Source organism: Narcine bancroftii, chromosome 12 (assembly GCF_036971445.1).
Source record: "Narcine bancroftii isolate sNarBan1 chromosome 12, sNarBan1.hap1, whole genome shotgun sequence".
NCBI lineage: Eukaryota > Metazoa > Chordata > Chondrichthyes > Torpediniformes > Narcinidae > Narcine > Narcine bancroftii.
This window is the reverse complement of record NC_091480.1, coordinates 81,639,217-81,651,818: the sequence shown is the minus strand read 5'-3', so window position 1 is coordinate 81,651,818 and position 12,602 is coordinate 81,639,217. Positions and strand designations below refer to the sequence as shown.

At 51.7% G+C, this 12,602-nt stretch overlaps 1 protein-coding gene across 1 annotated transcript in view; it reads right to left on the bottom strand.

Annotated features, from left to right (window-relative positions):
- Positions 1-1,332: 1,332 nt before the first annotated feature.
- Positions 1,333-12,602, bottom strand: part of LOC138746668 (growth factor receptor-bound protein 7-like) — an 82,613-nt gene continuing 71,343 nt past the window's right edge. Inside the window, exons 14-20 of the mRNA XM_069904959.1 lie at positions 10,203-10,301; positions 9,776-9,856; positions 7,421-7,537; positions 6,206-6,266; positions 5,028-5,115; positions 3,363-3,456; positions 1,333-2,647 (exon numbers count right to left, since the gene is read on the bottom strand). Of these exons, the coding sequence (XP_069761060.1) occupies positions 2,501-2,647; positions 3,363-3,456; positions 5,028-5,115; positions 6,206-6,266; positions 7,421-7,537; positions 9,776-9,856; positions 10,203-10,301 (687 nt within the window). The 3' untranslated portion in view covers positions 1,333-2,500. The remainder of the gene's footprint in view (positions 2,648-3,362; positions 3,457-5,027; positions 5,116-6,205; positions 6,267-7,420; positions 7,538-9,775; positions 9,857-10,202; positions 10,302-12,602) is intronic.

Below are 12,602 nucleotides of genomic sequence, written 5' to 3'. Positions count from 1 at the left end.
GGTCTCCTGACTTGAGAAAGGATAGACTGGCAGGAGGTGATGCAGAGGTTCACCAGTTTAATTCCAGGGATGAGGGGGTTGGCCTATGAGGAAAGATCAAGTCGTCTTGTATTGTGCTCATAACGACAGGGGATCTCATAGAAATGTATAAAATTATGAAAGTCCCCATTCCCAGTTCAATGTCCCAGTGTAACCCCATTCGTAGTCCAATGTCCAGTGTAACCCCATTCCCAGTTCAATGTCCCAGTATAGTCCTCTTTCGTCAGTGGCAACATGCAGTGTCTCACCTCAGACCTGGCACTGTTCTCTGCTCCTGTCTCTGGATCTAATGTTTCACATTAAACCTTACCATCAGACACAGCTTCCTCTGGGAAGACAGGATTGCTGATTGGCTATTGAGCCAAAATGGTAACTTTCTCTCCACAGATACTGCCAAACCTGATGAGCTTCCAGTTTATATTTCATCCTGGAATAGCTCTGGTAACCAGGTCAACTCACTGCCCCATTGACCTGCTATGTAACTAGAAGCTGGTACAATACCTTGTGCACAACAGTGCATTATTTTGTGAGGATAGAGGTCACAAAGTCTCAGTGTCATTCCTGGTCACAGGTCAGCAATACACCTGTCCACGCTGTGTTCATGAGTCCCTGTGGACCCAGGTAGGCTGGCAGCATCAGTGTGGTGACACCTGTGACTGATCCTGAGCAGGTCCCTCACAGAACCCTTGCCCCAGGTGGATTTGACAATGAGCTTTAGTGTAGCAAATACCCTGAATACATGAAGTCTGACCCTCCCCTACACCTGACACCCCCCTCACTGATTCTCCCAACTGACACCCCTTCACTATCAATCCCCCTCACTGATCCCCCTCTCACACCTCTTACTGACCCCCCCCTCACTAACGCCCCCTCTCACAGAGACCTTTGACCCCAGCAGGATGTGGGATATGGTTGTTCTCCACTTCCAGCCCAGAACACTCCCTCAGTCCCGAGATCCACACATCTTTCCTGAAACCTTTCCACCCTCTGTCCTGCAATCACCTTATTTACTCTTGCGTGTTATCCTTGGGATTGTTGTTTCATGCCCACCCCCCACCCCCCGCAGTTAAGCCAAAGCAGGAAGCTAGCAATGAACAGAATCGGCAAATAAAAGATCTCATGAACAAAGCTGGTGGAGTTTTTGCAGATGTGGGGTGATTGGAACTTGGTGAGTGCAGCCATTCCAACTGTTGGAACATGGAGACCCTTCTCCAGAGATCCCCAGTCCTCGAGGAAAGGTACACACACAAGTAACACCTCTCAAAAAGCAGTAAGTGCTCCAAACAGCACATGTGCAGAAATTTAAATCATTTTATGCTTGAAGATTCATGTTCAGTGTACGTATAAAAATAGAAGACAGTATATTTGGGAGTTTTGTGATTTTGTAAACCGGGTTCAATTTAAACCCCAGACAGCAGAGAACACATTGCAGCCTGTCAAACACTCTGTGAACAGTCTCCCACTCACTCTGTCCCATCACTCCATGTTCTTGGTGCTCACTTTACTCCCAATCTCCAGCCCCATGTTCACTCTCCCCCACATCTCTGCCAGCACTCTCCCTCACCACCATTCAGGGCTCCAAACTTCACTTGTGAATCTGCAGGGTCATTGGCTGCATCCGGCACTCCAGATGGAGCCCCTTCTACATCGGAGAAACTGGATGCAGACTGGGAGCACCTTCGTTCTGTCCACTGCAACAGCAAAGACCTCCCAGTGGCCACCCATTTTACTTCCACGTACCATTGCCACACTGATGTGGCTGTCGATGGCCACGATGAGGTCCCAGCAGTCTCCAACCAGAAGGCATCAATTCTGGGTAACTCCCTCCCCTGCCTCTCACTTTCCCCATCCCTCTGTCTTTTTTCCTCCAGCTCCCCATGCTCCCCTTGCTCCTCCAATCAGAGCTATTGCTCTCAGCTTTCTACCCTCTCCTCCAATCACCCCTCAGCTCCTCCCTCTTCTAGCTCTCCCACCTGCTTCCACCTATCACCTGCTAACCTGTGCTCCTCTCCTTCCCCTACACCCCCACCCCCAACCTGATTCAGGTGTTGCCTGTTTTACGGCACTCCTGAAAAAGGGCTGGGCCAAAACGACGACTGCCTTTAAAGTTCTATCGATGCTGGGTTTTGTGTCCTGCACTTATTCCCCTGTCACTCCCTCTCCCCCTCCCCCAGAACTCACTCACAGTGATGGTCATTCACACACTCTCTCACATACATACACAAATTCTCTCTCTCACACACACACTACGACACAGTCCTGGTTTCACCTCCATAACTGATTGGGAAAACAGTGAACCTCAGCCGGAGGTGGTTTGAAAATCGAAGGAGATTTGCCTTCAACTCCACAGGAAGGGCTGTGAGGGAGGGAGGGCCTGCTCGATGCGAGAGTTGCAGGAGATCCAGACAGCACTCAGCACCTCCCAGGCAGCGAGAGGCTTTGGCTGGAGGTGAGTGTGCATCTACAGAGACACATGGCTGCAGCTGTGCTTCAGACTGCAGGGGAGGACGCCTCTGTTCATCTGATAAAAGTCCACCAGCTGGGTCAGGTCGCTGAACTTGGTCTGCCCGGTGTCCACCGAGAGGTATGTTTGTCCGTCATCCTCACACTGTGGCAGAAAGAGAAGACAGAGGTAAACAGGAATGACAACAGATGCTGGTGATGGGGGCAACACCCAAAGGTACTGGAGAATCACAGCAGGTCACATACCATCTGTTGGGAATAAAGTTCCCCAAGTAAAGGCTATGTTCATTACGCCTGACATAGGACCCAGGCCCAGTTCCCTTGGATGGTGTGTAACTTGCTGAGTTTCTCCAGCACATTTGTGTAAGGCGCAGGCAAAACCCACTGTCACCCTACACCATCCCGATTTCACCCACCCCATCGCTCACACACCGGGATGGCCCACATACATGGACGCTTACAGGAGGACGGTCCCACATACACGGACCCTCACAGGGGGATGGTCCCAACACGCGGACCCTCACTGGGGGATGGTCCCACACACACAAGGACCCTCACTGGGGGATGGTCCCACACACACACGGACCTTCACTGGGGGATGGTCCCACACACACTGACCCTCACTGGGGGACGGTTCCCCACAAATTGACCCTCACTGGGACAGGTCACAGATTGGAATTGGGCACCAGTTTTCCTGCCCATGAGTGTTAATGTTCCATATTTCAGTGAAGGCTTGGTGGTGAGTGAGCTGTCAGATGGGTTTTGTGTGGAGTCATCTCTGGCAGAGTCTCTGTGTTCAGTTACAGAGGAGTCTTCCTGTAACATTTGCATCATTGGGTAAGTGAGCAGAGGGGTCTTACCGGAGCAACCAGGAAGTGCTTGGTCTTGTGATGGTGACTGAGTGTCAGCACAAAGCTTTCTGGTGTCCGCTGGCTCTCTCTGATCAGAAAAACTCTGTAACACACAAAGCAGAACAAGGAGCTGGTGGCACACTAGTTCTGTCCTCGGTAGTCCTCACCAAATTCTCTTCCCAGTTTGGTCACTGTCTCTGCTTTCCTGCAAAACCTAGGCCTGTCCTAACGTGGCTGTGGTGCAGAGTACCAGGGACTGCTTGAATGCAGCGTAGGTATGTGGAGATCTGTACACTGACCCTCACTGGGGGGATGGTCCCACACACACTGATCCTCACTGGGGGATAGTTCCCCACACACCGACCCTCACTGGGGGTATAGTCCCACACACACACTGATCCTCACTGGGGACAGTTACCGAACCATCACTGGGGATGGGGCCCACACACACTGACCTTCACTGGGGGATGGTCCCACACACATGGACCCTCACTGGGGGAGTGTGTCCCACACACACCGACCCTCACTGGGGGACGGGTCCCACACACACCGACCCTCACTGGGGGATGGGTCCCACACACACTGACCCTCATTGGGGGACGGATCCCACACACACTGACTGTGGGGGTTAACAGACATATCGGTGAGGGACAGATCCTTCTGGATCCCATTCCAGTTCTGCCACAAGCTTACAATGGCCCTGGGTCTGAATACCCATTGACCTCTTCCTACACCTGCACTAATCACCCTCTCCAAGTCCCTTAAGCAGTTTCAGACCCAGGATAACATCACTCGGTATACGATGACTCACTCCAAGGAGATTCTACATAAATATCTGGAAAAAAAAGAAAAGCAGAGACATTATTATCAATGCACCCAGGCACATGATAGAAATGGCTCTGCGAAAGGTTTTTCGACCACGGTACAGGATTCATGGGAGACTGAAGTGAATGTCTCTGCACAGGGGCTCATGATCAGGAACAGTGATAGACATGGGTGGATGAAGGTCATATGTGCATAAATTATGTGAAATTCCCATCTGGCTTCTGCCCAAGATCCAGACTGGGACAGAAGTCATAACGTCAAGAAATAGCTCAGGCCACTGAGCACTGCTCCAGTATGAGGACATAATGCTGCAAAACCTGCTGCAACACCAAGGACCAATGCAGCAGAGCAGCCGCGGCATCGAGGACAAAATCGTGGACACCTTCACTAAGAGGACACACTGAGGTGAGGAGTGACACTGTGGTGAGGGACGGAGTGCTCAGGACACTCCCAAACATACTACCCATATCACCAAGAAGGAGAAGAGCCACAGGCATATGGCAACACCACCGCTTCCAGGTTCCCCAAGGTGCAAACTACCTGACTTTGAGATACTGTTTATCACTGGGCCTATCAGGGCTGTCAGACGATAGGTGAAACCAGGGAGCAGGGAGGTACTGGGTAGATGAAGCAGATGATACTGGTTAGTGTGAGCGATTTACTCTGGCAGTATCAGTGTTGAGTCCTGTGGACTTATGGCCTGGTTTATCACAGCTCCTGTTCCTGTCCCGCCCTGACCGTACCTGGGATTGGTGAAATTCCCGCTGCCTCTCAGCTCACATATCAGTGTGAGTGGAATGATCTGCCCCTCTACTGCCCAGCGGTTAGTACCCACTGCTGCCTCCTTACCCATCTGTGTGGCCATGTTGTACGATCAGTCTGTGAGCCTCTTCTCTCGAGATTCGTCCATGAAACCAAGGCTGGCACTTGTGAATTGCTGGAGACACAAGAAATCAAAGTGTTACTGGAGCAGGGCACAGCTCTGCTTTCATCATTCGGCCAGAGACCGATCTACAGATTACTCCTACACAAAACCCACCCTTCTCTGTGACTGCAACAGGGCAGGTCAGAGCTCGCAAGATGATTACACCACAACGTGAGGGTTCAAATCCTCCTATGCTTCTTTTGGGACCCAGATTATAGCTGAGTTTACTTGTAAATTTATCGCAGTAAAAAAGGAATTAAGGAGGTGAGCAGTGATACTACGGTGAGGGAGGGAGGTGAGGAGTAATACCGCAGTGAGGAGTGATACCGCGGTGAGGGAGGGAGGTGAGGAGTGATACTGCGGACCCTTCATTCGCTGTTCCTACCCTGAGCAGCTCACATCCTATTACACTCATCCCTTTGTCATCTCTTAGGTTGTTCTCATTGGAGAACAGAAGGATGAGGGGGGAATCTCATACAGGCATTTTGAATGGTGAAAGGCCTGGACAGAGCAGATGTGGCAAGGATGGTAGGGGAGTGTGGGACAAGGGGGCACAACTTCAGGATAAAAGGGCATCAATTTAAAACAGAGGAGTGGAAACTTTCCTTTAGCCAGAGGATCATGAGTCTGTGGAACTTATTGTTACAGGTGACTGTGGAAGTGTGGTCATTGGGTGTATTTATGGCAGAGATTGACAAGTATTTGATTAGTCAGGGCATGAAAGGTTACAGGGAGAAAGATGGAGAGTGGGGCTGAGTGGGAGGATGGAACAGCTCATGGTTAGAATGGTGGAGCAGACTCGATGGGCCAATGGGCCGACTTCTGCTCCTATATCGTGACCTTATGATCACCATAGTCCCATCTACACGCCCCCCCCCCCTCCCCGATACTCTTCTTCACCCACACCTTGAGGGCAACTTACAGTGACCAGTGACCCACATACTCACATGCAATGGCAAGTGAAGCAAACTGATCTGGTCATAGGGTGAACATGCAAACTCCACAAAGACAGTGGGACAACCCCTGTCTTTGGCACTGTGCTGCCCAGATGAGCTCTGCTCTGGCTGTCATTTCTTTGCCTGTTCTTTGACCATGGACCCACCTGTGCAGAGGCTGCTGCCCTGTCCGGCACCGGGAAGGCTGTGGCGTTGCCAACCCTTCTTCTGCAGAAACCAAGAGACAATGTCAGTGGATCATAACAAAGGATTTGTGACCTGGAACACAGCTGTGGGGGTCCTCAGGATTTGTGCCCTGTAACCCTGTCGGGTCCCAACACTGCTGACTCCAATACCTCTCCGCGTACAACTCAACACCACGATCATTACACAGAGATGCTGGTGGAACTACAGCAGCATGCACAGGAGGCCAAGATATTTTACGGACTGTTCAGGCCTCAGCCCTTCCTCAAACATTGAGTGAATAAAGACAAGTGTTTCAGGATGCAGGGACGACAGTGTTCCACTGGGTGTGGGGACAACGGTGTTCCACTGGGTGTGGAGATGTCGATGCTCCACTGGGTGTGGAGACGACGGTATTCCACAGGGTGTGGAGACAGTGGTGATCCATAGAATGTGAGGACGACAGAGTTCCACTGGGTGGAGGTCTACAGTGTTTCATGGGTAGTGGTCTACAGTGTTCCACTGGGTATGGTGACCACAATGTTTCACTGAGCGATGAACCACAGTGTTCCACTGGGTGTGGGGACCACCGGGTTCCACTGGGGGTGGGGACTATCGGGTTCCACTGGGGGTGGGTGGTGTCAGGGGTTTCTGAACAACTTGAAGGACCCTCCCAGAAGTTATTTGGATGCCGCTGCCGTGAGAGGTTTCCAGACACTGAACAATAGTGAGAGTGCGGAGAAGTCCGTCTTCAGCCATTAGGAGAAGAGAGCCTGGGGAGACTGGAAAGTCAATGTTACTTTTGGAGCATGAAGCAGAGAGGATGTAGTTTTGGGTGGCAGGAAGACTGGTCACCAGGAGACAATAGTGGAGAGTGACAGGCAAAGGAAGTCTGAGAAGCGTACAGTAAGGACATCTGTCGCTGATGGGAGCATTTAAAAGCAACTCAGAGCGGTGGAGTGGAGCAGTGGTGGGGGGTGGTACTGATGCCTTCGAAGAGCCAGCGTCCTAATGGCTGAAGACGGACTTCTCCGCACTCTCACTATTGTTCAGTGTTTGGAAACCTCTCATGGCAGCGGCATCCAAATAACCTCCAGCAGGGTCCTTCAGGTTGTTCAGAAACCCCCGACACCCACACCAAATGGAACTCTGTAGTCCCACCTGGGTGGAGGGAGCGCCTCCTGTGCGCAAACTCGTACCCTCCAGGCATAAGCTTCCTCTTCGGCTACCAGTGAAGCCTCCTTGGGGTTCTCGATCACTCTCCCCTTACATCCCGAGAAATCCATGGGGACCAGGCAGTTCTCTGAAACGTTTCCCTGAGTGGAAAGAGAACAAGAGTTGTGTCAGTGAGCATCCAGACAAATGGAGGGTGCTGCCAGAGCTGCTGTAATGGCAATGTTGCCATTGGTGCAGATCCAGGGAGAGCAGGGAGGGGAGGGGTCCATCCACCCAGGCCAATTGCCGTCAACTCCGCACTGGCTTTAAGGGCCTGTTAAAGGAGCCGTCAGTAGTTTTATTTAAAATCCCGTGACTGCGGGGTCCGGACCCATGATGGTAGCGCCTATAATCGGCAACAGACTCGAGGGGGTTGCACACTCAGGGAAGCAGAGGACTGGCACAGGGCACAAGAAAACGATGAGTCCACCCCCCCATCTGAGAAGGAGAAACTGAGGAGATAACCCCGGGATGGTGACCACACAGAGGACCAGAGAGAGGTTCTGCGGCTGAAGGACCCACCACAGGCTGGAGACTTCATTCAAGGGACTCGTATCAGGCTGTGGACTGCTGGAGACTTCATTCAAGGGACTCGTACCAGGCTGTGGACTGCTGGAGACCATTCAAGGGACTCGTACCAGGCTGAGGACTGCTGGAGACTGTCTCGAAACTGGCTGAAGGGGTACCAGGTATCGGAACCAGGATGTGAGAAGGTGCCGTGAGCGCTGAAGGGTTCCTGATTGTACCAGAGGTTCGGATCTGGAGCTCAGGCTGCTGTTGGTTTGGACTGGACTCTGCGTGATTGAGGAGGCTGTGGGACATCCGGTGACTCTGGGGGACTCTCTTTTGCTTTTCTTTCTCTGACTGTAAGAAGCACTTCAGGCAATTACTGCCGATGGCGAATCTGTCTGCCTTAGAGCAGACAAAAGCAATTTCTTGTCATATGACACTGCTTTTATTACGTGAGAATAAACTGAATCATGACTCCAAGGACACTGGTCCATCCTGTGTTTCTGGCCAGCAGCTCTGCACAAAGTGTGGGGCAGCATGGTTTATGTAGTGGTGAGCGCAATACTGTTGCAGCGCCAGTGACTCGGGTTCGAATCTAGTGCCGTCTGTAAGGAGTTTGTACGTTCTCCCCATGTCTGAAGGTTTCCTCCCTCCCTTCAAAATGTACCAGGTTACTGGTGAATTTGGGGGCCATTGAACGGCAGGGATTTAAATGGCTTCTACCGCGATGTAAATTTTGTTTAAACCTCTGGGCTGAAATCAACCCTGCCCATTTTACATGTCGCTGACCTGCTAATTCCTGAAGCTCACCCCTCCTACCCTATTAGCTTGGCATCATGGTCAGTGCAGACATTTGTTTCCTGGGCCTCATTGTTCGATTTACCCCAGCTGTTTATACCAACCAATGATATTGCCTAATAAGCACATAGTGCTAATAAGCACTGGCCACAGGTCGTCCTGCTCCTGTCCCTGATTCATGCCCTGATCAGCAGCTACTTCTGCTCCAACTCCCAGAAGCCCAGGACACCTCCCAGCTGGCTCGCTGAGCATGGAAGCCCTTAGCACTGGCAGTCCTTCCCTTTCCCACCAACTGGTCTGGGATCATGGCCCCCTGATGGACGGCAAGATCCACCGAGCTGTCCATCCTGGAGAGGCCAGGACAGAAGGTCCGGAGCCAGAGTTACAAACTGTGAGATAAGTTGAATTCACACTGGTGAGTGAAGTATAAACGGAAATGGGTTACTGCTGGCACTGTTTGACTGGATTTAGGGAGTTCATTTTGGGGCTCAGGGTCTCAGTTCAGCTTGTAAACTGCCAGGGGAAATCGGTGATGTGTCTAGGGATTAGAGTTAGAGTATGTCTTTGCATTCACCACAATGTGTGTGATCTGCGCCAGGGATTCCTGAACAAGGAATCCCCAGCCTGTTGCTGGGATTTGGGATTGTTGCCAGGATTTGTCCTGTTCCTATGGATTTGCCTGTTGTAGCTGGGGTTTGTCCTTTTGCTGGGGTTTGTCCAGTTCGTGGAGTTTGTCCTCTTCGTGGGGTTTGGGCCTAGTGCCAGGATTTGTCCTCTGGCCCGGGGTTTGTCCTGTTGCTGGGGTTTGGCCTGTTGCCGGGGTTTGGCCTGTTCCTATGGATTTGCCTGTTGTAGCTGGGGTTTGTCCTGTTCCTGGGGTTTGGGTCTAGTGCCAGGATTTGTCCTCTGGCCCGGGGTTTGTCCTATTGCCGGGGTTTGGCCTGTTGCCGGGGTTTGGCCTGTTGCTGGGGTTTGGCCTGTAGCAAGGAATGCGCTGAGGTGGTGGTGTGGTGGAGACCGAACTAACTCACCACAGCACCCGGTTTGAGGGAAGATTTCAGGTTCTTTCTCTGCTGCATCACTCGGTAGTTGAGGCAGAGTTGTGGACCCAGCTGAGGAGCCAAGAGATCATTACAGCTGGAGAATTGCACCCAGGATTCTCAGTTCATTATGCCCCCATTCACTAGGCAGTCACCATCCAGCCCCTCACACACCTTCTTCAGTATACTCCCTCCAGGAACCACTCTTCCCCACCCCAATTGTCCCCAAATCACAACGCTCCACCACCTCCCCACTCCCTCCCCCATACTCCACACTCCCTCCCCCTCACCCACCCCATTCTCTCCCCACCCCCCCACTCCCTCCCACCCTCCTCCATCACCATTCCCCCATGCTCCCTTTCCCCTTTCCAGCTCCTTCTCTGCACCCTAGGACCCCATTGGTTTTGTGTCGTCTCACCTTGTGCATGCGGAAAGCTGTCATCCAGCACGTTCGACCTTGCTCATCCTCGGAGCACAGGACCCCCAAATACCCCCGCCCACTCCTCGCCCCAGCGAGCTGCGGACACGGAGGTTCACTGTCAGCTAGAAGCACGAAGGTGATGAGGGAGGAGGATTAACGTCGGTGGGGGTGCAGTCAGGAACCCTGGGTATGGGGAGAAGGGTCACTGAGGGACGGTGTGAGGGAGGGAGATTAATTCTGTGGGGGTACGGTGACTCTGAGAGCTGGGGAGAGGTATATGGGAGAGGTAACATTTGGTTGGAGGAAGGATGAGATAGGATTAAGGAGTTAACGGTTACTCTGGGAACTGGGATGCATGACCCAGAGGCCCTCTGAGACGGACTAGTATGCTGAGATAGGAATGGTCCTGAGGGCCTCACCGAGACCAACATGGGGTGTCGGGCGACAGTGATCACTCTACGTCCTAGCTAGTATTGGCCTCTGGGTGACACTGACACTTTGAGCCATTCTGTGCAACACCGGAACACTGACCACAGTAGTCATTGCAGGCTGGCCTTGCCTCTCCCTGTACCACAGAGACATGAGGTATGGCAGGCTACAGTGGGGCCCCTGACAACATGACACATGTTCATTGTGTTTTCGTGCAAAGTAAATTGGAAACAGGGTGGTGTAAATGGACCTTTTACTGGTTGGCAAGTTGTAATGAGTGGTGTACCACAGGGACTAGGTCTAGGATCTCAGCTCTTACCATCCACGGTCACAATCGACTTGATAAAATCTCAGAGGTATGGACACTAAATATTCTGAAAACACACAGAGAAGAGGGAAAGGAAGTTGTGAAGAGGAGATAAGGAGACTGGAGAGAGAGAAGAAGGTGTCTCCAGTCATTCGAGAGAGCATCCCTTTAGAGGGGAAACTTCTTTTGCCAGAGGCTGGGGAATCTGGGGAATCTGTTGCCACAGAAGGCTGTGGAGGCCAAATCATTGGGTAAATTTAAAGCAGAAATTGATAGGTTGTTGATTAGCGAGGGCATCAAAGGTAATGGGGAGAAGGCAGGAGAATGGGGTTTAGAGGAAAAATACATCAAGTCGTCAAGCTTATCATCATCTGATTGTACATGTACAAACTGACAAAACAACGTTCTCCACTGCTCAGTACAAAACACGCAGGCACACAACCAGACATAACACACGTGCAGACAAACAATAGATATACAGGGCAAGTGTTTCATCTATACAAATGAATGAATAAATAAACATTGTTTCATGAATATGAGAGTCTTGGATGGTCAGTGTGAGCAGTTCCTTTGGTCGTTCAGCATTCTCACTGCCCGTGGGTAGAAGCTGTTCCTCAGCTAGCTCTGATACTCCCGTATCCTTTGTACGTCAGCCATGATTCCAATGGCAGAGCAGATTCGATGGGCTGAATGGCGTGATGCTGCTCCTATGTCTTACAGGGGGAGATGGAAAGGATGGTGAGTGGGCTAAGATCTGGCCAATGTGGGAACATGGTGAGGTTGACCATTCTGGCAGAGAAAGGTGAAAGGGTTTATGATCTGAATGGTGGGAGATTGTAGAGGGATCTGGGTGTCCCAGATCTGGGTGCACAGTGGGACAGCAAATGAGGAGGAAAGCTAATAATGTGGGCATTTACTGTAAGGTGAGTTGGATGCCCGAGTGTGCAGGGGTGCAGTGCTAAGTTTTTAGGCGCTGGAGCTCACCAAAAACAGTGACAAGAAGCTCTCATGAGACATGGCCTTGGTGGCCACCATGTTGCATTTGGCGTTGTATAATTGATAGCGAACTGTAGCACTACGAAGTAGGTTGACCAGTCGTGGAAGAAACTAGCATGTCCATAATAGAGAATAGCGCTCAGCAGGGGTGGTGGGGGAGGGGGCAACACTGCTGTCTTAAGTGGGCCCTTGAGGTGCTGGTGCGGCTCCGGCACCCCTGCACCCCTGCTAGAGTGTGGTTGCACTTTAATGGTACAAGGTAACGGTGAGAACAAATCTGGTGTAGAGCGTTGGTCTCCTGAATCAGAAACTATGCTGATACATTGGAAGCATTTCAGAGAAGGCCAACTTAATGCACCTGGAAAAATTGGAAAGGCTGGGCTTGTATAAAAATGGCAGCACTGCCCAGAGCAGCTGTAATGGCAGCACTGCTGCTGGTGGAGAGCAGGGAGTGGAGACACAGCACTCCCCTACAGGTCCTTCCTCCCAGTGTGACTGTTATCGGCTCTGTACAAGCTTTAAACGGCCTGTTAACGGGGTCGATGGTGGTTTATTTTAAAATCCTGTGACCGCAGGGTCTGGGGCCCAAGATGACGGTGCCTGTGATCATCAGCCCACGAGGGGTTCCAGAATCTGGGGGAAGCAGAGAACTGGCGCAGGGCACC